General features: G+C 42.4%; 2 protein-coding genes across 9 annotated transcripts in view; one reads left to right on the top strand and one right to left on the bottom strand.

The window, feature by feature from the left end:
* The window catches only part of TRIM67 (tripartite motif containing 67), a 31,554-nt gene extending 20,978 nt beyond the window's left edge, over window positions 1-10,576 (top strand). For 3 of the 8 annotated variants that reach the window (XM_042887283.1, XM_042887276.1, XM_042887260.1), the window contains 4 exons: window positions 2,016-2,154; window positions 3,320-3,623; window positions 8,915-9,077; window positions 10,505-10,576. In XM_042887283.1, the coding sequence (XP_042743217.1) occupies window positions 2,016-2,154; window positions 3,320-3,623; window positions 8,915-9,077; window positions 10,505-10,570 (672 nt within the window). In that variant the 3' untranslated portion in view covers window positions 10,571-10,576. Of the gene's footprint in view, window positions 1-2,015; window positions 2,180-3,232; window positions 3,271-3,319; window positions 3,624-8,914; window positions 9,078-10,504 lie in introns of all 8 variants that reach the window. The other 5 variants (XM_042887311.1, XM_042887301.1, XM_042887291.1 and 2 more) reach the window with 4 other exon arrangements.
* An 8,653-nt stretch (window positions 10,577-19,229) lies between these two features.
* Window positions 19,230-26,477, bottom strand: CUNH1orf131 (chromosome unknown C1orf131 homolog). The gene is made up of 7 exons (XM_042883010.1): window positions 26,376-26,477; window positions 25,948-26,255; window positions 22,894-22,950; window positions 22,035-22,130; window positions 21,246-21,332; window positions 20,202-20,254; window positions 19,230-19,563 (listed from the first exon to the last, which is right to left on the bottom strand). The coding sequence occupies exons 1-7, from the start codon at window positions 26,434-26,436 to the stop codon at window positions 19,434-19,436; spliced, it is 792 nt and encodes a 263-aa protein (XP_042738944.1). The 5' UTR covers window positions 26,437-26,477; the 3' UTR covers window positions 19,230-19,433.
* Between the last annotated feature and the right edge of the window lie 5 nt (window positions 26,478-26,482).

The raw sequence follows: 26,482 nt of genomic DNA, 5'->3' as shown, positions 1-26,482 counted from the left end.
AATAGATGTAGAAAGCCTTGGTTGTGGTTTCTGCTCATTAGAAGTCCCGGCTGTGATAGGAAGCTTGGTTGAAACTTTTCCTGGGTACTGGCAAAGAGGCCTTGTGGATTTGAAAGATAGAATTTCAAGTCACTGCCATATCTACTGTATACCCCTCCTGGAGAACGACCCTACAGAAAATCCCATACCAGCCTGTAAGATCTGAAAGTGGCTCACGCCACATATCAAAGATTTCTTTGAAGTCCTTCCTCTTGCCTGTCCATAGTGGCCTCTTCTGACAGATGAGATTCTTGGTCTGGAAGTGCAACTCAGTTTTTCCTATTTTTCTGAGTTAAATTGGCTTCCTGTGTAAAAAATATAGGTTTGCTAATATTTTTTCTGGAAGGGAGACAAGGCTGGGGGAAGTGTTCCTCAGGTATGCTGCAGAGGCACTGGTAAGTGTGGGAGGACACCCCAAGTGCCATTCTCCCAGAACTCCAGTGTGATTCCATGACTGCTTGCTTATGCCTGAGGGTGCTGAATACTTCCAGTCTCCCATCCTCTCCCTCTACATCCCAAAAAACAAACCACAGAAATAATTCAAACAGCTTTCTGCCAGCCATGTCCTGCTGGAAGCAGTGGTCTGCAGTGCTGTGGCTTGCTGCTGCTGTTCATGCTTCTGTTACTTCAAGACCATGCTAAACCAATGCCATCCCTAGAGGCTAGTGCCTTGAAATCATTACTGCAGAGCACATCTGCTCTCTTCACAAATGGGAAATCATGCCAAAACATGGGATGTGATTTGTCCAGGAGCTGTAAACTGACTTCCCTCTGGAACCCTGAAGGTTACTAGAGGTGAAAGTGGCCTGGAACTGGCCTGCCTGACCTCCCTCAGTTGCCTTCCTGTGCCAGACTGCTACATCCACAGCCAGCAGAGACACCTCATTTGGATGCTCCTCATTAGAAAAAACAGCAGTGTTGGTACTGCATTTTGAGAAGTACGCAGTGTTTCTGGAATTTCTTGATTCCTTGGTCCAAGAACCATTTGGCATATGTTTGAAGAGGCTGGTCTCTTCCACTGGAGATGTGAAAAGATTCCTTTGTTCAAGAGCTGCTGACGCAGTCAGTAGGTAAGAGTAGCATAATGAATGAGGTGTTAGGGGTGATGTGTGGCACATTCCAGCTTCACAGATAAAACATTTCTAGTATTATTCACATCTAAATAAATATTTGTGAATACTTTCAGCCTGCTGCCTAAGCACAATTGTTTCCTTTTCTCTCATATTCTATTACTTTGTTCGACTTTCCAATAAATGTGAGGTTTCTAGGCTACTTACAGTTCATCACAAACTATCATCTGGCTGATCCTGTTCATTATTTTGCCTAGCATTTCCTCCTCCTGCAATATTTCACATTACACCAGTGCTTGCTCTTTAACAAATCCTTGCAGACTCTTACTGCATCTCTGCTGTCTAATTGCTGTTTCATCAGGTGATGCATGTGGTCCTAACCTTTAGGAGGCTGGCTTCTTCTGGCCCTGTCTTAGCAGGTTTCAGAATCATATATTAATGCAGGCATGAGGAAGCCTTTCCAACAGAATGAAACTGTACTTCCTTTTTTTTTTTTTTTTTTTAATTCCTCCTTTCCCTGTTTTTATAGTTCTATATAAATATAAAGAAGGTCTATGGTGGTTAAGGTTCTGGGACTACTCTCCAAAACAGTTTTGGAGTAAATGTTTTGGAGTAAAAGTTATGGGAAAATAGGATTAAAAATATATATATATCTTTATGTTGCCTTTAGGTGCCGTACCTTCTCAGCTTTACCTTCACCTTAGTGTCTCCACTGCTGACCTTACCTCTTGTTTTCACTTCTGTAGCTGTTCATGTTATTACAGCATGCACTCTGCATTCTCTGAAGCCATCATAAGCTATTTACTTGTGATTTATGTTTACAAATCTTAATGTGATTATGAGGCAGAAAGGAATAGTTGTGTTTTTTGTTTTGTTTTGTTTTCGTGTGTGTGTGTGTGTGTTTAGGAAGTATATGTTGGCAAGGAGACTCTCTGCACTATCGATGGCCTTCATTTCAACAGCACCTATAATGCAAGAGTCAAAGCTTTTAACTCATCTGGAGTTGGTCCATACAGCAAGACAGTTATTTTACAGACATCAGATGGTGAGTTTGATGTTGAATCCAACCTGCATGCGAATGACTGATGTTGTCAAGTGTCAGTGCCAATACCACAAACAGCTGTGGGTGTATTCTGATGTATTCTGATGGCTTCTGTGGTGCACTTGGGCTGCACTGAGCCTGCCGTTTCTGGAGGAATAACCTAGACCTAAATCCAGTAATGATAATAGTCAAGTAGCCCATTTCTTTAAACCTTAGGGGATTTTCCATTGTAGGTAACACTTCAGGTTTCAAATAAGTGCAATTTTACTTTTGGGGTCTAATTAAGTTTTTTATTTGTTTTAGCATATGGAGGCCATTAGGCACTGGATATTTATATGCCACTCCGCCTCCACTTCTCCATGCATTTGTGGAATTTATTTTTTTCCTCACTTACTGCTTCAATTTCACAGCAAGGTTTGATAAGACAGAGATGGGAATTCATGCTTGTTCCTCTGTAATTATAGTTGACATCCATGCGGGCATTACAGAAGTTCATCTTCAGTAATGATACCGTAATGAATTGGGAAGTACGTGCTGTCCTTACATGCACTTTTATGCTGTTGCCAAAATAGGCCAGTATAAAACTTTTATACTTTAAGTGCTTTTTCTGGTTGGATTTCTTTTTCCCCCCTTTGATAAACTGATGAAATTTGTCCTAACCACTGTGGACACATTGGTCCTCCTTTTCCATTAGAGGCAATCCTGAACCAGTTCACATCTGCGAATGGCTTTTACATTATATAGAGAAGCCTTTGTTTCTTCAATGACTTTCTTCTTACTGTGTGAGAACAGAAAGTCACTCTCCTTAAAAACCTACACTCTGATATGCAGGCACAGATGACATAAGACACATGAGTAATTAACACTTCATAGCACCTTCAAGACAAATGGACTGAAAGGCACCTTTCAGTTATTACTGGGCTATGCAGATTGCATGAAACATTCTTTCCTTTCTCTCTCATTCACCAAAGGGCAGTCTGAGCTGGGTCACAGTGCAGAGCAATCTTGTGTAACTGCCTTTTTTAATAAGGAAGAACTCCTTGTTATTCGAGAGTGCCATGGGATCTTTAGGAAGTCTCAGTCTCGTTTTCCTAGTGGAAATAAAGTGGCTGATGGGTAGTGGCAGCCCATTCTGCTGTAATCTTGCCTCTCCTTTTCCCTCACACAGTGGCATGGTTCACTTTCGACCCCTCCTCAGCTCACAGGGACATTGTGCTGTCGAACGACAACCAGACCGCCACCTGCAGCAGTTACGATGACCGCGTTGTCCTTGGCACGGCCGCCTTCTCCAAGGGCGTGCATTACTGGGAACTGCACGTGGATCGGTATGACAACCATCCTGATCCAGCCTTTGGCATTGCCAGGATTAATGTTGTCAAGGACATGATGCTAGGCAAGGATGACAAGGCGTGGGCTATGTACGTTGACAACAACCGCAGCTGGTTCATGCACTGCAATTCTCACACCAACCGGTAAGCACTGTCTGCATGTTTCTCTCCTTACTGATTGCTTTTGTTGCTTGTCATCAGAGGAAGGGATCTCAGTAAGCTGTAGTCCATCTCCTTGCCAAATAGAGTTATTTTATTCCTAACAGAAGTCTGCATCACTTGTTCTTACAAATCACCAGTGATGGCAATGGCATCTTCTCCCCTAGCAATCTGTATCTATGTACATTATCCTCTCTTAGCAGGTTTTTCCTGAGATCTGGCCTGAATCTCCTCTGCTTTGTTTAAGCCCATAGTGGCATGTCTCACCCTCAGTGTCAGTAGATAGGAGTGCCATGCAGTCATAGATGCAGGATTTATTTCACTGCTGGAAGAACACAGGCAGAAATGCAATCCATTCTCTTCTTTAGGAAGACCTTTGGCTACAGGGTCATTAAGCAAACTCACTGGTGATTGCTTGGCCACAATGTAGGTGTTTGTGAGTCCTGAAAGCTGACTAAGTGCTGTGCTGTAGGCCACAACTGAGTGTGATGTGGACACTAGGGCTGTGAAGGCGAAGTGTCTGCCTCCCTCGACTGAGTCATTGTGTTCAAAACCTTTGGAAGATGTCTCATCCATGACAACCAATACTGACAAAGGAGGATTTGGGGATACCCCCAAACCATAGTTACCAAACCCCATTTTCTCTCCTGACTAAAAGAGAGGATCTGCATGCTCCATACAGCAGAATGGTGGGGATAGATCTAGAAGAAGCTGGCTCCAGGGCTGAATCCCTCAGGGACATTGCACATTAGCATGGATTTAGTGTTGTGCTGACATGGAGGCATGGCTCTTAGAACTTGCAGTAGCTAACTCTGCGAAGCGCTGATTGTTTTCCTTGATGGGATGCTGCCCCATGTACAGGAGATACAATCAGCTTCACATGAGGGCCCCTGGGGTACCACCAGTGCAAGAATGTGCTGCTCACTCTGTGCCCAGAGGGAGGGTCAGGCCCTAGTTGAAGGTCAGCTGTGTATTACAGGGACTGAGGCCCTTGAGAAAATCTCAGCTAAAGGCTGAGATTCAGGATCCTAAATCCTGTGTGTATTTTAGGAACAGTGTTTTTGTGTACCTACTTTACCATGATGGGAGATGGATGTACAAAGTGACTGACCGGGGATATACAGCAGGTCTTTGGCAGACTGGGAATCAGTTTTGGTTTAGTTTTCCAATGACTGTCTCTGCAAGTTTTCCATACTCATGTGCTCAGACGTTGTTTCTGTTATATCACATAATTAAAAGGGAAGTCTTCAGTGTTTTTTAAAATGTTCAAATGCTTGTGTTATCTTCTTAGAGAGAGAAGTTCATGCCAGTATTCATGGCATCCTAAAGCTGCTTGTAATGTCTGCTGTTGAATAGTCACTCATACTCTAAAACATACTTGTATTTTAAGTGAGTAAGAGAGTAATTTCTGTTTGAAGTAGTTTGGTTTCTGTTTGAAGAAGTTGGAAGAACCCTGTAGCTGGACCCAAAGCTATCTGAAGTAAAGGTGAATATTTTCATTGGCCCCAAAGGCCTTAGATAATGTCCTAAGTAAATATGGAAACCATGTCCTGAGCAAACGTAGAGTAAAATAACATCAGAATAACGAATGTGTCCATAGCTTCTCTGTTCCTTTAATATCTTGATTTGATTTGATTTAGGGTGGAAGTAATGTTAAGCTGTGTTAATTTTAATGCTCTATGAAACAGCTTATGCTTTCTGGAAAAAAGCTGGCAAACACTGTGTGTGCTGCTGTCCCAGAAACCTATTTTTTTGATTTGGTCACAGATGTGCTCCTTCCCACAAGCAACACATGAGCCAAGCAAAAGCTTTCCTTCTGAGAAGCACAAACAGTGGAAATACTTTGAATTTCCAATCATCCTGCTTAAACAGGAGAGCAGAGTACTTTCTGTTGACAACAGCTTCCCTGTTTTTACTGGGAAAAGCCCAAAGATTTTGCAGGCATATCCAAGGAATGGGCAGACCAATGAAATATTCTTTCAAGTGAAATACACTGACAAAGGGCATGTAGTCTCATGGAATCACATGCGCTTCAATGAAATTAGGTCTAAGCATTATATTTTTAACTGTGGAAGTCAAGTAGGTCAGTTTTTTAACTCGTTAGCTGTGGTAGTCTTGTGAAAACAGTTGTTGCTGCCTTGACATTTTCCCACTGGAGACAAGGGCATGAGAACACACTGTCACAGTTCAAAGAAAATTTCTTGCCAACTTCTAGCCTCTCAGATGCTCCTGTATTGGAGACTATATCTTAGTAATCATATCATCCATTCAAATCTGCTCAAAGTTAAATTAGAGTGATAAATTAATGAATGGCTTCAGGGATAAACTGAGGTGGAGCTTGAAAGACCTAGGCATGGGGCCTGCCAGGTTTAGAGCACTTTCCTGTTCTTTTCACTCACAATATGCACCATGAGACCTGTCTACATCCTTACAAACGGACAGGCTGGGCCTGTCTTCAGCAGTGCTAGAAAAAAAGGCATGAACAGATGAATCTAATGCTATCAAAACCAGAGAGACCTTTGAAAACAGGTTAAGCAAACACCAGTTTAGAAGACAGCTCAGGGACGTAGCCCTATGGGGCACCTTTAAGCCTTGTTGTTCCTGGAAGTAACCAGCTCACACCAGAGACCTCTGCCCATTGCACAGAGGCACTCATGGCAGTACTTGTTCCTCATAATGTTTCCAAAAGCAGGAGTACCCTGTGCTGTAGGCAGTAGTCCAGCCACTGCATTGCTGCATGAAGAAAGTGATTGAAATCACACTGGAATGTTTTATATTTTATGCTGGAAGACATGGAAAGTCAAAATCTAGAGCTAATCTTTAAGCTCCCTGCATGAAGAGAGTCTTCTTACTAATCGTGGAGGTCTCAAGACCAAGTTCTCATCAAACGAAAATGTTACAATTGGCTGAAAAAGACTGTTCTTGACAGTAGATGCAGCAAAGTTCCTGCAAAGCTCACTATATAAATGCTGCTAGTGCAGAGTTAAACTAATTCTTCAGCATATTAAACAGTGCTTATATATTAAGATTGATTTTTCAGTGATAGTGAAACTTACTGCTCTTCTTAATTCCCCAAATCATTTCAGTCCAGCTTTGCAAACTGCCCAAAATGCTGCTGAAACCATCCTGGGAAGGTGAGACTCCACTGCAGCAGTCAGTTGCACTTTTCAGGGCAGCCAAATTGGTGTATCCGTACTCAGACCTTCCAGCCTTCCACACAGTGTCAGAGTCAGCACTGAGCCTTGTGCACAGAGATGAATGTTTGTCGGACTGTGTGAAAAGCTGTGTGAGAACTGGGATTTACTTGGAATAACGAAAGAGTGGCGCGTGTCTTCAAAAATGGATCATCATTGAAGAAGCACTGCAGCAGGTGGCTGTGCTTTCCCTTTACACAGCCTGCAGGCTGTCAGGAGCCTATAGCACAATGACCATTATCAGTTTAAAAAGGCATTGCAGAAAGGACTCAGCTTGGAGGTGCTGACACAGGCTGGGCCGTGTGCCCTGCCAGCAGCAGCTCCTCTCCAGCACGGCATTCCCTGTGGACTGCAGAGAAGTCACTCAATGTCACCGTGTAGCACACAGCTAATTAGCCCACTAGAAGCAAATTAGTTTATTATATTGGAAAGAGCATCGTCATCTCAAAAAGGCAAAGCTGTTTCCCCAAGAGAATTGATGCCATTTAGAAAGATGTCATAAAATCTGGTTTAAAACACTGCGTGATATAAAACGTGGTGCACTACAGTCAGAGCTGTTCCCCACTGGAGAAAAAAATAATGTAACGCACTTGTAGGTAGTTCTGAGTTGTGGTGCTGCCACCTCCCACAGAGCCATTATGAATTTTATGGTTGAGTGCATTCAATACGAACATCCTAGATACTAAGATCCTGAGGATGGGTAAATGTCCTAACTTTTGTTGGAAAATATTATGTTTACGGTTGTGGAGAGGAGCACAAAAACAAGTGTATTAATGCTTATAGTACCAGGAATAAATTTAAGGGAGCTCAGAACTGCATAGTTATACATCTTACATATCTGAAAACTTAACTGGTGATTCTCAACTGTTTTGTTATTGTGTGAAGAGCTTTAAATGGAGATGTCAGCACACTATTGCCATCACTATCATGGATAAAGCTCCTGTTACCTTTAAAGGAAATATCAAGTGCCACATTTAGTTTGAAGGAAACCCGTTTATGACACCTAGTGGACACGATGAAAATGTCTTACCCTGCACCATGTTTCTAGTCGTATTTAATTTTTTTATATATATGCCAACTCTTACAATAAATCTTTTGTTAAAACTGCATTTATCTTGTGAATTTCATGTGCCCAGGGCAGCCTGTGATAGAAAAGACAGTCACTTCCTTTCCTAATGCAAATGATTTGAAATCTGATTTAGCCTGAACAAATTGTGTCAGGCTGTAAATCCATCGCATAGCCCCTGTGACATTAGTGAAGCAGTGGTGCCTGTGGCCAATCTGCACATGTAGCAGATTTCTTGCTCAACGCTCTTTAAAGCACTATTGGATTTGACTAACCCCCGAATCAAAGTGCGTTAGTGTCAAATCATTCATGCATGTAATGGCTGGGTCTACCCTGGCAAGCTCTGACACCATGGTAGCTCTCAGCAGCTGCTCCTGACACAGCCAATTAGCACCAATGTTAATAGCTGTGCCCCAGCTCTTGAAGGAGCTTGGTCATGGACCTGTGCTTGTCCCTAATCTGCCCTACCTTCCCTTCCTCCGCAAAACCAGTGCTTATGGACCTATGTGGGCTCCCCAGACCCTGGAAAATCAGGTCCCCTTAGAGACTGCCAAGATAAGCTTCTAGCTGCCAGCAGGTAGAGTGATTCAAAGGAGTGCCAAGGACACAAGCGTTCTGCTTTTACATTTTCTGCTGTGCAACAGTATTCTACAGCAGGGGCACTCTCAGGAGCTCTGCCTCCAAAAGTCCTGCCTTGCACACTGAGCAATGGACTGATCTACTTACCTGCCCATTTCTTGTCAGCCTAGGGGATTTGGACACCGTTATCATCTCTTAGCTTACAGCTGGAGGAGAGATGGACCTCATTTCTCTTTATGACACCCCTTTTAAGCTCTGATGAACATCTCTTTTGGGTAAAGGTGTGGCATGGTCACAGTCAAAGTGCAGTGGGGATAAGCATTGTGCTGTGCTGCTCCATTCTTCCCTTGTTTTTTGAGACTGCATGTCTTAGAGGGAACAGGAGTGGCGCAGCACTCTATCTACATTAAACCTCTTTGTGTGCATTTGTACTTCAGGACAGAAGGAGGAGTTTCCAAAGGTGCCACTGTTGGTGTCCTCCTGGATCTAAATAAGCACAGCCTGACTTTCTACATAAATGGGCAGCAACAAGGGCCTCCAGCTTTTGAAAACATAGAGGGTGTCTTCATGCCTGCACTAAGCCTCAACCGAAACGTTCAGGTAAGTCTTCTATAGTTCAATGCAACCTAATCTGTTCAGGTAAAGGGGGCTATGTGCCCCTGGCCATTTCTGCTGTGACTGATAACATCATAGGCAGGTAGTCAGTGTGGATATTGGCTCTTTCCTTGTCAGACATCCAGACTACTAATGCTTTCTTGAAAACTGATTTCAGCCTTCTGTCTTGCCTCACAGATGCAAAGGGTAGTGTTATAAAAACAAGTCAACATGCCTGCATGCCTTCATCATTCTGCTGCAATGCTCCACTTATAAAGCAGCAGTGCTAAGGCTTCCTCTGCCAGTTTGACAAAAACAACACAAGGATGTGAATTCCTCTTAGATCTTATGTTGAGAGATAATTAGCATTGGCAACAGACAGAAATCCAGCAGCATAGCAGTTAGTTGAGCAAAGTCAGCATAGGTCAGGGGATTAGTCCAGCAGAGAAGGCTCAGTCAGCACATCACTGGTGAAGTTCAGAGACTGCTCTGTTCTCAAGAGGATCTCCTCTTGGAGAAACACTTCAAATATTATGCTTTTTTAACTTCAAAACCACGTCATATGGCTGAAACAGGAGGTAATGCAACAAGAGGTGTAGCATTGAGGGATATGGTTAGTGGGTATGGAGGGGGTGGGCTGACAGTTGGAGTGGATGATCTTAATGGTCTTTTCCAACATTTATTGTTCTATGGAGAGCCAGAGCCTTTACCTGTGGAAAGAGCCAGAAGCCTGAGGACGGTGGCATCTAAATCTTTCAGGAAAGTTTCATAGCTTTATTGTATTTGATGCACAAAAGTAGAAGACACAGGCACTTCCCTGCTATTTTCAATAATGGTTTTCAATTGCAGCTTGCCTTTAATACCTACATCTTGTAAGCAGCTGGCAAAAGTTCTTTCTACGACCAAAATAAAGCAAGGCATGGCCAACAAGGTGTGAGAGGGAAGCTATGAATTTGACTTGCTGTTGAATGGTGCTCTGAAATGTCTGCGTGGGTGCTCTGAACTTGTAGAAATATTGTCATGTTGTAGAAGGAACTGTGCTCTGCCCTGCCAGAACAAGGAAGAAAGGTTTTTTTTTATATATTCAGTACATTGTTTCAACAGTGTCATTGTTTTCCTGAACTCCTCTAGAGTCCCTCACACAAAAACTGACCACCTTGGGCTTGGGAGTACTGTTGGAGTTCTAGAAATAGTGGCTTACTTTAGGAAGAACTGTTGGCACTTGGCTTCTAGGCCCCAAGGTGCTCAGCACAGACGGGTTCCTGGTAATTTTAGGGGCTCAATATCATCCCATAAATACAGTTAACTACTTAATCTTGGATCAGAAGCTCCACAGCCCCACTCTTGTCATTTGCTTACTCTGGGCCTTCACAAATGCTTTCTGCTGGAGATGTTCCAGTTTTGATAGTCGGTGTTATTTCTTTTTTATGTAGGTGACACTGCACACAGGACTGGAGGTTCCCCAATGTGTAAAGCAGCCAAAGTTGCCCAGCAACTAATGACACTCCTGCCTGACCCTGTGCTGGATTCTGTAAGCTGTCTCAGTGTGATTTGGCACATTTCAGTAAGTCAGTAAAAAAGCACTCTCTTCCCTAATGTGGAATGTTCTACACCATTGCTCACTGAGTACTCTGCTGGTTACAACTAGCCCACTCCATCTTTAGTTTAACAAGCCATAGCAAGCATACCCACAGAACTGGCACTGGATTACAGATGGGTACCTGAACATATCTGCACTGCACTCATGTGCTCACACACGCATACACATGTATATATTTATAAGGTGAGAAGTTAAATGAGTTTATTTTCTCTCTTGTGGCTGGGATTTGTGCTCAAAAGATATTGTGCATGCTGGAAAACACAGGCAAGACTAGGACTGGGGAACAATGGCTGTTGGAACAATTTACCAGTCGGTGAACGAGATTCCTTTGCCACCTGCAGTCCTTAATTGAAGACAGCATGTGTTCTGGCAGCTGAAGTGGAAGCTGTGTGCTCAGTTAAAGAATTCACAGGCAAGATTCTGTTATCTGTTACATCCAGGGGCTCAAATAACACTTAACTATTCCTTCTGGCTCCAAAGCGCCATAAGCTCTGCACTACATTCCCCTCAAGTTCAGTGGCAGAACTTGCACTTATCTTCAACAAGAACAGGAACAGTTTCCAGATGCTGTTGTGTAATAGTTGTGCTTATTTGAGCTTACAGCATGGTATGTGCAGAATTCAGATACGAAAAGTGGAGAGGAAAATATTTCTGGTACATTTTCATGTATCTTACTTAACTGTGACTGTGTGGACTACTCATAGAGAAAATCCATTGATGATTATCAGCACATCACTTGAAAAATGAAGCAAGAGGAATCTTTTTTAATTTAACTAATAAGAGTTTTATTTAAATATGGTACGTGCACAGTATCCCACATAGAGAAATACTGCTTTCCAGCCTTGATCCCAGTAAGTCCTACACAGCTATAGTTCCAATGTAGCTTTGAGATCAAAAGCCTTAATTTTCTATTAGATTTTGATCATGTAACTAATGTCTTGGTCTCCATGAAGCATTTAAACAGGAGAGATTTATGAGATAAATGCTAAATCAATTTTTAAGAATTTTTCTGGAATAGGACATAAATCCTTTCAAGACTTGGATGTATCTTGCATCTCCCGTGAAAGCAAGAGGCCGTGTCAGGTGCTGTCCATGACAACATGAATCTGACCACCACGGAAGTTCCCAGCACAGAACAGAGCTCTCACCTGCATGCTGGTGTCCAAAAACACATTGATTTGTGTGTGTTTCTTTTCTTCTGAAACAAGTTAACATATGCAACTGTGTGTATAGAGGTGATGCATAAGAACAAGATGCAGCAGACTGTGTGTGTCCATGACATTCTGGGCTTTGTTATTTCAATCCTACGTAAGCGTGGTGATATCAGACATGAAAAGCACCAACTCTTACATCCTAGTGATGTACTAAACCCTCTGTTTAATGCTTCTTGTACAGATTTTCCTACCCAAGCATACATATACGCACATGCATATTGTTCTCAGCCAAGCAGGTATGAAGCCTGAAAAAGTGTGTTCTAATACCAATGCAGTTTACTGCCTCACATTACGCTATGGCCACAGGATCGTCAGCTCAGGCCTCTCTCAGAGCAGCCAGCTGCAGGTGTGTATTCAGTCTCAGACACATGGCTCAGGTGGCACAGAGGGCTGCACTGAGACAGCAGCCAGCACCTCACTGGCAGCATCTTCTTTGCAGCCACTGCAGAGAGGGAAAGGCAACCCATCCTGCAGTAGTTACAGGCAATTTCACAGGTGAATCACAGCCTGTCACCAGTGCCCATACCTGGCTGATATCTCATGGCCACCTCTCCTGCAGAACAGCTGTGCACCTCTAGTAACGTCAAGACTGAAATAGGAAACAAAACCAACAGCAGGAAAATATAACCTTAACTGTTAAATGGGAAAGCAACTGTACAACTATACTTTCTTCACTCTGACACGGATTGTATTAGTAAAGTTTTAGACATAACTGTGCTACACTCATCTTCATTTCTTAAAGAATAGCAAAAACCAACTGAGTTTTAATTTTCAGTTTCGTTTAATGCCATGTGAACTCATGCACGATTTTCTAATTTAGTGGGTCTGCTTTAACCTACCTCAGCTCAAATGCTCCTGGACCCCAGACTTCTTCCTGAGTGTGCTCATTGCAAACCTGTCTTCAGTGAACACAAGAGCTGTAATCACAGCATTGGCTTCAAGTATTGCCAGTCAGAGCAGTGTGTGGGAATACTGTACGTAGGCTGCACATAGATTTTTATATTGGGAAACATCCTGTGATAATTTTAATAGACACTCCCCTTTCACTTTTCTTATTAAAAGCAACCAGGTGTTGTTTGCTTTCGGACTGAACCTCTGTCTTTACTACCAAATTCTGTGAAAGAAATTCAAATGAATTTAGGTCTTTCCACTCTTCACCCACCACCAGGCATTTAAAATTAATTCAGAATGGGTTTTAGAAGTGTTTGCAGTACTTGGTTTTGGTTATCATAGATGCTTTGGTATCGGTTCCTAGTGTTGTACCTTGGGGAGAATGCAGCGAGTGATACTGGTTACTGTGTTTTAATGCAAACAAGGACAGTAGGTGGGGACATACTTCAGATCTGTAGAGAAGCATGGAGAAGCTCATTTATTATTCTAACACCTGTACAGATACGTGTGAGGTACAGAATAAGTAACTGCCATTATAGTCTCTTTGTAACCTAGTGGAGATGCAAATAAAAGGAATACAGTTAAAAGTAGGTATCCTGCATTAGCAACACCAGGTCTGAATCTAAACAAAATTGACTATATGTTGGTTGTGTACATATTCAAGGACTTGGATTTGGCATGATCCATAGCAATAAGCCAAGTAACCCCATAGAGCACAGTCTCATGACTTCAGCTGGATCAATTTTAGTAGTAGTGTAACAGAGTAAATGCTTAAGTAGTTAGAATTCTGCTAGGAAACTCGTTACTCTATGTGTACTTATGCAGAGCATCCAGGTGGCAGCAGAACTTTACATAAACCACTCTAAACATAGACCAGAGCAGAACTTTCCTTTTGCAGAATAGCATTGGGTGGGGAGAAATGTGGCACTTACTTTCACCTCTCTGCTCAGGCTGGAGATAGCTTGTTTCTCTGCAAGTTAACTCTCCCGTTTGGTTATAAGCCCAGCTGTCTGCACGTTCTTTATCTGCAGCATCACTTTTGCCAGCTTTTGTTTCCTCCAAATCTCTTCTTTGGAAGGGAGCCAGCCTTTAGTAGTACGTTCCTTGCAGAAATTGTGTTACTAACTATTCAGACTGCTTCCCAGGCACCTAGGTAAGCACAGAGATGCCTTTCATGGGACGCATCTGCCCCTGGAGCACAGGCTGATCCTTGTAAACAGGAGAATAGAGCCTTCTGAGCTGGGATGAATCTTGCCCCACATGGCGCAGAGTCCATGTGAGGCACCTGTAAACCTAATGTTTAAAAAAGTCTTGTTCTACTAAGCACAATGAAGCTTGACTTCTGCATATGTCAGTTTGGAGCATCTGCATCTAAGTACAGTAAGCAAACTTTCTATCCTGCAGGACAATGAGGGATGCTTGGTTTTCATCTATCCATGTGAACCCAAATGTCATCCTTTGTGAACCCTTGTCCCAGCTCTTTCCTCTGCAAATTTCCCTGTTGAGTTCAGAGGGACCAAGTAGAAGAACTGTACCATCAGGGGTATTGTCAGACTCCCAGGGCGTGCAGTGCTATACCATTGCCTACACTTGTGTTTCCCTCATCAACACAAATAAACTACCACAAAGATATTTTTACAGAGAAGTAATGTCAATATGGGCACAGGCCTAGGTGACACTCCCTTACTTCTTCTGAGGTTGGAAGGTGTGCACTGTAACACAAATATCAGTGAGGATAGTAGGAAACTGTGATGTATCTTTAATTTGGAAAGCAATTTGGCTTCTAAAACAAAGAAGACAGGGAGACAGCTCAGTCATATCCCATACTTGCTACATAGTTGAGACACAATGAAATACATTGGACTAAAATAAAAAGAAAAAAAAAAAAAAAAAAAAAAGCACAAGGTTACATATACGAGAACTTAGGAGGAAAAGTATCAAATGTGATTTATTATATGCATAATGTTCCATTGTGTTGTAAATAAAGCCATTAAAGTGTATTGCTGTAGTTTGTTCTTGGCTGGTGGTAGAGTTCTGTCATAGTGCTGTAGAAGTCTGTTATCTAATTTTTCTTTTCTTCAAAGTGTAATTAGTAAAGATGGCAGAGAGCACCCAGTCCTCTACTTTCCTAGTTGTTCTAGAGCAAAAAGAAATGTGATATGCAGTTTTTGTTCTCCTTTCTTACATGATAATATTTATAAAAGAGGTAAGAATGAGAAGGTCAAGGCTAAGCTGCCACTACCACCACATGAAAAAACACTGTCTGTGATTGCCAATGAGGTGGTGCATTCTGGACCATAAATAAGACAACCTGTCTCTGTTAGAAGGGATGAAGAGCACAGCAACCTGCTAACAGCCATCGAGTACATCTTCTGTTCACAAAGGGAATGACAAGGAAATAGAGTTGTTAAACCTAATCTCAGGCTTTACCAGCTTTGTAGCATTCTGCTTAAATAGCATAGGAAACAATTAACCTTTGAACCAGGCAAAATAATACGAAAACCCATCTTGGCTAGCTCAGCTTTGCAAAGGAGATTACAGTTACAAGTCCACCAACAGGTTATTGCAACAAATGCATCACAAATGCAAACGGCACTTGTCACCAACAATTACCAAACAAAGATCATCTTAGTAACGTTTCATTTTTGAGGTTTTTTTTTTCTTTTTTTCTTTTTTTCCCCTCCTTTTTCTTTGAAGCGAGCTGCTTGTAGTTTTTACTGACAACATTTCTGGTGATTATCTTGTAGTACTGAATACTGCGCACATGCAGGTGGCTGGAGTGGCAGCTGGAAGCACAAACCCATCATGGTTAAGAAGCACTCAGTCTTCTTAAGTGCAGAAGCCCATATGCAAGCCACACAAACTAAATGTGTGGGGCTTCTGCAGCTTTGCACAATACAGGAGACAGATGTGCACTGACTGCAATAGGTACTCAGCACCACGTTCCCCTTCTGCCAAGCAACCTTCCTTTTGTTCTGTTTGTTATTGGAAGCAAATACAAGCAGAATATCACTTTTTTCCCCCAATTGGAAGATTTCTATTATTTTTCCTTAAATCAGTAGATATAAATATTTATGGATCCGGATTGCATCCTTTCATCATGATTGCTGATACCACCTCCCTTAAATGTTGTCAATAAAAACACTGACCTTTCTAGGTAGCATGGTGAGAAGATATTATGTGATGAATATTAAAATAAATGCATGAGGTAAAACTGCTGTTATTTCTGATTGTTATATGAAGCATGAATAACACTGATTTAAATGTTGGCAACCAAAAAACGTGCAAAGGAGTAAGATAACGGTGTTCACTTCTGGTTAAGTGAAAGACGAGAAGTTGTTTCTGTTTTCTTTTAACCATGACGTTCTTTTCTTCAGCATCATCTCCCACAGCTTATATGAATTTGGAACTGGTGAAATATACATCTCTTCTGTATGTGTCTGTCACCAGATCGAGAGGAAAATATAAACTTTTTATAATTTTGTATCTGTAGCAAAGTTTGTATTTTTTGAATTGGAAACAAACTGCTTTTTGTCTTTTGGTCTGACTAAAACTTTGTGTATTATTATTATTACTCTTTTGGACTGACGTATGAGTTTATGCCATTTTACAATTTCTAAATAAATTCTTAAAACATTGCCAACAAATCCAACATCAGTACCCTGTTCGTTATTACTGAGTAAGCTGTCTTGTGTGGATGGGGCACTCGTGCAGGACACGTGCCAAACTGCTGATACCTACTTCATTACCACAGCCAAGAGCAATTCAGAGAAAGCCAGTCTCTTACTCAGATAAACCATCCATGTCTCACCTTTACACATATGCCAGATTCAAACACCTCTCTCTCAGCACCGCTCTATTAGCTCTGACTCGCGTGTTCCTTAGGGCCATGAGGTAAGAATACAAGACAGAAAAGGTAAAACTTCATAACAGTTTAAAATTACATGTACTGTTGATGCTGCAAACCATCATCAAGCAGGTGCCTCGAAAGGGACTAAGCAAGGCTCCAAAAAAAGCACATTTAAGCTAAGCAACCCAATGAATGCCTGTTAATAAAGAAGAAAGCACAGTAACACACTGGGAGCAGTGCTAGGGAAAGAACAGAGGCCCATCCAAACCAAACAATTGGCAGTAAGCAAAGATAAGCATACAAAAACATCATCCATCATGGTGATAGGGTGTTTTTAAGCAAGAGACAACTTGGCATCAGCTCCTTCACTGCACAGACTTCTATTGGGAGGAGAAAATAAATAAATAAATAAATAAATAAAATCAATGGCTTCAGCATATGGGGAAACAGTAATAAAGCTTAGCGCAGTTAGAGGCATGAGAAAACACAGAAAGAGGCATGAGAAAGCACAGATAAGAAACATTTAAAGATATCTCCTTTTCTCCCTCATTCTGCTACTTGACTGCAGACAGGACGCAAAAATAAATGGTCCCTGCTTCCCCTTACCTATAATGAATCAGTTATTCTGTCAATGCTGGTTTCATGCATCAGCATATGCCTCCAAAACAACTGTTTGCTGGTTGAACACACACTTTCACACTCTGTTAATTAATAACACATTCTAGTTCAGAGAAACAGTAAATGCATAAATGTTTTTCAACGGTTGTTAGCCAAATTGCAGTCATTATAATTTTTGTTAATGTGTCCAGTTACAAAACTGGGCTAAAGCTATCATATTTTACTGAGAACATGATCCTGCAAGTATGTAGTATGGCTAACTGAAATCACCTCAATGATTTGATGTTAAAAAGACACAACACCACATAACAAAAAAGCATACATACCAACATTACAGGTGTGAGAAACTGTAGCTTCTTGAATAAGCTTTTAATTTTTCCAAGTTTTTTGTTTCACTGTCAAATTAGCATTCCAATTTTCTTCTTTTTATTTTAAGAACTGAATTTCATTCAACTCCAACTCTTTTTCTGGTCTTTTAAAACTTGACACCAGGACTGCAAAATTCAGATGCCTCCTTTAGACCAAGTTTCACTCCCAGAAACATTTTGGCAGTTGTGGAGGTGGGAAAAGAACTTAACCCTTTAAATTACCTAGGCTGAGTGAGGATGAACTCCCACAGCACATAATACCCAAATCCAGATGAACAGAATTGCATGTAGAAGAGAGCATTAAAAATAAACAAACACCAAACTCAAGGATCAACCAGGAATTAAAAGATACAGGTTATTCCATAACATCCAAAGCTCATCTATTGCCTCAGCAAGTTTTGATGCTCTCTACACAATTGGGCTTGGTGATTACACCGTCAAATGCAATCATGATTTGACATTTCTTAAGTCTGCATATTCAGTAACTAGTTAGGATTGTTAATTCCAGCACGAATTTGCAACCAATGCTGATTAAGCAATTACAAAGTGTGATAACAGCGTTTAGCAATCCAGCTTAGAGCCATGTGGGAAGAGCATGCAGAAACACTCCCTTCCTCTTTCTACCTCACTGTTTTCCTCTGGGCTCCCTCCCTTTGAGTCCTCAAACTGTATTGGCACAGTGCTTCTCCAAGACTTGAAAGTAAGGTGAAAGGTACAGGGGAAAGATCGTGTGAGAAAGTATTCCATCCTGTGCTGTAGTTCCCCCACATCAAGATAATTTCTTATCCTGGGAAGGGAGCAGCTTCTGGTGTTGCTGTTCTCATTGCTAGCTGCAAGCTGGCTCAGACTTCACTGTTCACTGAGGTTAGAGATCAGCTTATTCAGGTTCCCACGAGGCAGCTAGGAAGCATGTTTTCCAAATCCTCATAGGTAAGCTGAATTTCACTTGTACATTTAAAGAAGCATCTCCAATAATGGCTATTTTCTTTCTCATGTATATTTGCTTCACTGCCACAACTGCTCAATAACCTTAAATATAAAAAAAACAAAGCATGAACTTCTTTCCTTTGTTTTTACCAGTAGGTTAACTGTTAAATGACAAACAAGTTAACCATGAACAATGTGTAGCTACTGGATGTCTGTACCTCATCTGGCATTCAGCTCAGGTCTTGAACGTTGCCTGTTTTTGCATACTGTCTTACATCATGATCACCCCCACAATAACCATCTGAAACTACTTATTTGGTGTTCTCTGTAGACATACAAGTTCAGCCTCTAACTCTTACCGTCAGAAGAATCTCATTTTTCATTCTTGAGAAGATAATTCTGAAATCTTAAAAGGCTTTGCTGGGCATGAAAACTGTTTTGTAGTTCCACTCTCCACTAACAACTCAGATAAGCACAGAAAAGATGTATGCCTGATATAGAACACCTACTTCAGGTTAAGAGAAAATAAGGTACAGCTTTTGCCATATTTCTTCCAGATGAAAGCAAAGAGCTATACATTTTAATATATAATTCACTAGGTGGATTAATTTTTCACTTAGCACCAATAAGTTAATTCTAGAAAGTAAAGCACTTTCTTTAGCACATATAAAAACAACCCATGTAACCTTCTTAATTATCAAAAAGTCTTTCTTTTATTTATAAAATGGTAAATTGTCATATTCTCTCAAGAATAGGAGATAGAAAACCCTGCAAGAAAAAATAAGGTAAATGAATTAGGACATGGTGGCAGGGCAAGGCTTATGTAAGTCTCTTCTGGTGGCAACAGGAGTTCTGTTTTAATGCTTTTCATCCATTTCATTTGGTATCATAAGTTCATTTGATAACTTTAGTTGATTTAATTTTCTTTATGTCACCGCTTTGTAGAATCAAGGTCCCATCTCTGAATTTTCCAACTTGTCCTGCAGGCCAAATGCTGGGCACTGATCTCTTCCTTTTGGCCTTTCTGAAATAGTAAATAGGAAAATGAATCAAGAGAAACACCAGAAACTCATTAAAACATTCAATACATTGAAAACTATCACCTATTTATGCAGTCAGCATTCATATTACGGAATACCAAATTAGAGCATGTATTGGTCCCAGAACATTTATTACCTGTGTTACTGGTCAAAACTTGCAGCACATTACAGAATGAACTACATTAAAAGAAACATTTGAAAACAAAGAATTTCAGATAAAGAAGATAAAGAGTCTCACATTTCAGCTAGCCTGCTACACTATAATTAAGAATGTCACTGTACTTTTCAAGCCTCTATTTGCTGTACCTTGTTGTTTTGCAAAAGTTGTTTCTCAGGGCAAATGCTCTGAGCGAACGTCACATCCTGGCTCCCCACACAGGGATTTCCATCCATCCTAGCTGTCATCTTAAACACACCAGGGCAGAACTGACATCTTTTCACTGAGGCTGCTTAACTAAAGCCTCTGAAACTGCTAAACATGGAACAAGGTCACCATTTTGTACGAGAATTCTGCAGTTTGAAAAATTCTCATATGGTATTAAATTGTTACGCATGGTTACGTAGGGATAATACATCAGCAAGACTATATCAAAGAAACATAACAGCATTAAAAATTTCTTACCTCTCCTTCAAGTCTTTCTTCTTCTTTTTCTTCAGAGTATCACTTTTATGTACCTGTGTTTAAAGATGCCTATTTTAATGGCAAAGGAACAGGTTTTTTTTGGCTAACCGGCCCCCGCCCCGGCCCGAACACACAACATCCAGTTGTTTTTGCTTCACTGAACCAGATGCATGAAAACAGGTTGGGATACCTTCTGATAGGACAGATGATGCAATGCCTCACAGGGCACTATGCCCAGAGCTCTTCCTGTCACCTTGTGGAAAGCACAGTCCACCCACGACCAAAATGCTACCCCTGCCACGTAAGGGCACACAAATCCAGCCACACAAGGGGTACGAGATAGATCCTTGAGTCAAAAGATCTACTTAGTAGCAGGCAAGTACATCTAGCTGCCTGACTGAGCACACCATCAGGTGACAGGGTTTGCCAGTGTTTGGTCATAAGCTGGGTGTGCTTTAAGCCACGTGATAAAGGAGAAATAGGTCCCCTGAAAAAGAAGGTGGCAAAAGACAAGTTGGTGGAGCAGAAACCTGCCTGGCAGCCTGCTCCCACCTACAGCACAGGCAGGGAACAGGCTTGGGGCCAGATGGACCATGCTAAAGGATGGATGCAACACAAACCTCACCCTCGCTTTAAATAATGAGCAAGATCCTAGATGGAATTGCACTGATATAAAACCAGCTGAACATCTGGCTTCCTGTGGTTAGATAAAATGCAACAAACATTAATTGGAGACCAATTTTTTTTTCCCTTGGAAAAAAAAAAACAAAACCAAAACACAGAAAAACTGCTTATTTTGCATCATCAATCTACCATCCTCCACAAATAGGGCACTGAAACCCACCACAGCACAGTTTGAATTCTGTACCATTCCTACTGCACATGACAAGCTCTGACTGGTGAGATGAGTTGTGCTGGAGTCAAGCTTACCTCATGAGAGCAGCAGGTGTCAAACTCAGGCACTCCTCCAGTGCCTGAGGCATTATCAGGCTTTTGGGCTAGATCTTACATGTTGACTTTTTATAGACAAAATGTCACACAAACCTGCCCCTTATCATCATCCTTTGTTGTCTTCTTCACCTTCATTTTCTCCTGGTATTTCTTGTAGTTGATGTGTTCCTTTTTGGGAGGCTGTAATAAAGATTGGGAGTGATACCTCTGCTGAAATTTTCAAATAGATTCAAAAATATTCACATACTTGCATGGAAATTATTTTTCAGGTGGTGGGTAAGCAGAAGTAATAGTTTATTTCCCTTCAGTTGAGAGGAAAGGGACTTAAGGACTGTAAAGCAGACACATGGTAAAAATGTATTTCTTGGTGGGAAAGATGTTTATATTGTGTAACAGATCTACAAGGTTTCCAAAATAACACCATACCTGGAAAGTTCATACCCTCCTCCCAATCATCAAAGAAGACTTAGAAAAACTACGTTTTCCCCCTTTTATACTGCTGGTGATAAATAAAACTGAAAAATTCTTAATTGTCAAATCACTGGGAAAATGGATCTTTATAAAAGCAATTCCATCCTCTTAGCTGTTCAGTTTTGAAAGGTCTGTATAAAAAAAATAATCAGTAAATGTTGTTTTCCACCCCAATCAGTCCTATTTCACCTAAATATGTCTGAGAACACAAAAATATTAATTTTCCAGATGTTTACAGAAAACTGACCAGACTGAACAGAAAACATAAAAGTAAACATGAGGTGAAAGAAGGGGTGGAGAATGGCATCTTGTGTTTTAAAGAAGTGATACCAAAACCTCACAGTGTTTCTTACACTTTCCCTGCATTGTAACAGTTGGGTCACCTCCCAGCACAAAATGAGCAAGAATTACCTTGGCTCCCAGCATGATTGCACGTTCCCGTTCCCATAGACGCTGCTCCTGCTTCTCATAGCCAGTGATTCCAAACCTGTGCACTTCCAAACGAGCCTAAAACATCACAGAAAATTGTGAGCATTTTGTAATTGTCCAGTCTGTTGTAAAATAACCCTTGACAGACCACAACGAAGTCATATTCCCAAAGACACCTTAGCTAATATCTGAATTCAGTATGCTATAAAATAATGGAAATGGAGTTTTGTACTATACTGCAGAACAGTTGACCACTGTTCATCTAATCTCTGGACAGTGAGGACTAACAGAGGGTCAGTAACTGTTTCTGTTCATTTCACATAAAACTGGATATGTGGGAAGGAGGTGCTTTGCAGAAAAGTGAGTTGTGTTGTGCTGTACACACCAAAGCAAAACGACATGCTACTCACAAGATCTAGCATTTACAGAGCATTCAAATTCCTTGGCTGTAAAGCCATTAACTAGTGAGAAGCACTTTTTTTTTTTTTCTTTCCCCATACGAGATCAAAAATTCATAACTAACAACATAGGCCTAAAATACCATACGCAACACATTATGGGTACTCACATAGCTTTACCCAGCTAACATGCAGTGAACTTCCTTGATTTTTCAGTGAAAGATCAGAAAGAAAAGCCAAGGAGCCACAATATGTTCTCTAACTCGCTCCTCCTCCAGCACTGCACATTACACCAAAATTACACATTAGGAAATCCTCACCTGCAAAACACAACCTTTTCCAGCAATGCTTCTCAGTAATTTCACTGCAGCTTTCCCAAGCATATAAATACATGCACACCTGCACAATGAAGCACTGAGATTAGGTAGGTGCTAGTGACTTACTTTTTCGAAGTTAAATTCTTGCTTGTTCACATTTTTCTTTTCAGCCACTGTTCTGGTCTGTGAAGAAAACAAAACATTTAATTGAATTTTACCTGGGTGTCCTGGTGGACAACAGGTTGGCCATGAGCCAGCAGTGTGCCCTCATGACCAAAAAGGCCAATGGCATTCTGGGGTGCATTAAAAAGAGCGTGGCCAGCAAGTCAAGGGAGGTGATCCTCCCCCCTACTCTGCCCTGGTGAGGCCTCATCTGGAGTATTGTGTCCAGTTCTGGGCTCCCCAGTACAAAAAAGACAGGGATCTCTTGGAAAGAGTCCAGCGGAGGGCTACAAAGATGGTGAATGGCCTGGAGCATCTCCCCTATGAGGAAAGGCTGAGTGAACTGGGTCTGTTTAGCCTTGAGAAAAGACGACTGACAGTGGACCTGATCCAGGTCTACAAATATCGAAGGTGTGGGGGGCAGAATGGCGAGGCCGGACTCTTTTCAGCAGTGAGTGGAGACAGGACAAGGGGAAATGGCTGCAAACTGCAGCATAGGAAGTTCTGCACAGATGTGCACAAGAACTTCTTTACAGTGAGGTGACGGAGCACTGGAACAGGCTGCCCAGGGAGGTCGTGGAATCTCCTTCTCTGGAGATGTTCAAGACCCGCCTGGACACCTACTTGTGCAACCTGGTGTAAGGAACCTGCTTTGGCAGGGGGGTTGGACTTGATGATCCCTGAAGGTCCTTTGCAACTGCTACAATTCTGTGATTCTGTGAATATAATAAATAAAACCAATTTGAAAGCAGTGAAATGCTAAAATGGGTGGCAAGGAAGAGTATGAAACCTTCCAGACGCATCTTTTTCCAGCTTTCTCTTTTAATAAATCAAGGTAAGAGGGTGTCAGTAGCATTTTAAATATGAAGATATTATAAGGTCGTATTGGAACGGCCTTGCAAAATTTACAGGGTGCCATTATATCACAGAACATACATAGCTTTGTCCTGCACTTCACTGTCTACATTATTAGCTAATGCTTTCCAAGAGTTCCATAATTCAGACAAAAAACAGACAAAATAATAAATTCAATTAATTTTTATAATTTCAAGTTTAAACAACGTTTTTGAAAGTGCCAACGTTTTAAAAAGTGCTAGGCATCATGAATACTTTCATTTCAAAATCTGTCTCAAAACTGCTAAAGCAGGATACAATGAGAACTTGAAGTTATTTTGCTTTGGACTTGGAGAGAGGTAACTTTGTGTACTAACAGCTGGTGGCAACACTCAGCACAAAGTTTCTATTGCTCTCTAGAGTATTTAGTCACATTTAGTCCAGCAATGGACTCAGGTTACATCAAAGCACAGCTTCCCTCTGCATACACCAAAGCCAGATGTCTTCTAGCTCTGCAAAGCTGCATGTAGTCTGGCAATCTATATCATAATGAAAACTGGTTGCCTACAGAGCATTTCATTAACAGGCCTAACAGGTCTGCTTTTACAGGCAGAAAAAAATACAAACAAAAAAAGCATAAGAAAATGAAAATCTGGAACAGCTTTTGGAGGAAACCATACTGGAAAAAGCGCATACACACACACACACACACACACACACACACACACAAAAAAAAAAAAAAAAAAAAAAAAAAAAAGAGAGTTCAACCAACTGCTCAGTTCACTCTCTAGAGATCCCCAGTCCCATCTCAAGCTTCCATAGTGGTGAGCCTCATCAAACGCCCATTAGAACTTATTTTAGAACTGGGCTTCTGATGTTACAGCTATAAGTGCAAATTAAGGCAAACTGCCAGAGAAACACTACAATGCTGACCCATGGTAGACTTCTACCCACTGTGGAAGGCATGGTAACTTCCAGACAGGCCCATAGAAACATAGAATTGCTCATATTGGAAAAGACCTTCAAGATCACCTTTCTCTTCATGCCCTGGCTTTTGGTAGTCTGAGGACACTGGGTGCCCATAAACCAATCAGGAGCCTGAGACCTAATGCCTACAAGACACTCCCTCCATAAGATACCCAGTGCAAGCCCCCCAGGGTGCTCCTTGCTTGTTGGTGACCTGCAGGCCCCTCACACCCACGAGGTGAGGGCAACACATGAAACACTGAGGCAGAGGAACAGTTAAGAGGCTTTTCTGCCTGTTTTATTTGTAGGACACTGCTAGAGGCTAAGCCTTGTGTTTGGCTTGAAGTAATAAACATATTTATGTAAAAGCATAGCCACTGGCAAGCTGGTGAACTGGCAAGCTGGGTGTTTACGTTTTGTACTGCATTGGCAGCCACATGGATGGGTTTATTTATGTCGCTGGGATTTACTTTTCTGTTTCCAATGCAAAATACTTAATCAGAGATCTTTTGAAATCAGAAGAAAAAGCCATCGGTCTTTGAATCCTAATTGTTGGAAAAGGCCACTAAGACAGCCTAGCCCAACCACCAACCCATGTCCACCATGATCACTAACCGTGTTCCTCAGTGCCACAGCCACATGTTTCCTCAATACCTCTAAGGATATGACTCTATCACCTCCCTGGGTAGCCCCTTTCAGTGCCTCACTGCTCTTTCTGAGTGGAAAATTTTCCTAATATCTGACCTGAACCTCCTCTGGCATAATCATTACCTCTCAGACTGCACTTACCCCTGTTTAACCTGCCAGCAGGGCTGGCTGTCATTAGCTGGGTATCCGGGGAGGGGTCTGGGACTTGTAGGCACCTGTACTGGTGGAGGGGAGATGCTTGGAGCAGGAGTTACTGCGTTATGATGGCAGAGGGCAGAGACAACAAAACCAGGCAAGCACCTTGGGATCTTGCTTGCTTTCTGCTGTACCCACAAAGGCGCATCCCTGTCCCTCAATGTAAAGTCTCTGGCGTGGCTTTAGGGGGAGGGGAAAAAAAAAAAAAAAAAAATCTGTGCTTTAAAGAACTTCCACCACCCACACTCCTGTTTAACGGAGGGCAGCACATCTTTGTCGGTAGCTGAGGTTTTCTCGTTTTGCAGCAGCACCAACAGAGCAGGGCAGTTTTGGGACAGAGCCCCCAGCCCGGAGGTTCCCCCGCCTCGGCTCTACCTGGGTGCCGCCGCCGGGCGCCGCCGGAGCGGGGTCGGGCCGCGCCTTCCTCTTCCTCGCGCGGAACACCACCACCTCCACCTGGGCGGGGGGCGGCGCGCCGTGGGGCGGCGGCGGCGGGGCGGTGCGGCACATCTCCTCCCGCAGCCCTCCGAAGAAGCCGCGGGCGCCGCGCCTCCCTCTCTCCGCCCCGCCAGCATCGCTCGGGGCTGTCGGCTGCACTTCTCGGCTCTCCTCCTCTTCCTCCTCCGCCGCCGCCTCGCTAGCATCGCCGTCCCCCGCCGAGCCCCGGACGCCGGGCTCGTCACCTGCGCGGCAGAACACGTGCGCGGGTCAACTTCGCGTCGCAGCGAGCGGCCCTCCCTCCCACGGCCCCTTTTCCCGCAGCCCTCCCTCCCTCAAATCTCCTTTCGGCTCCGCTCACCCACCCAAGTCGTAGAGAGCGCCGAGCACCGCCTCCAGCCGCCGGCAGGGCTCCCGCGACCCCATGGCGCTCAGAGCGGAAGGCCGCTTGAACCCGAGCGGCTCCCGTCGC

This window comes from Lagopus leucura, unplaced genomic scaffold, assembly GCF_019238085.1.
Source record: "Lagopus leucura isolate 7727_CA_CO unplaced genomic scaffold, USGS_WTPT01 Super-Scaffold_73, whole genome shotgun sequence".
Lineage (NCBI taxonomy): Eukaryota > Metazoa > Chordata > Aves > Galliformes > Phasianidae > Lagopus > Lagopus leucura.
Note: the sequence above shows the minus strand (reverse complement) of the source record. Positions and strands in the feature narration are given on the sequence as shown.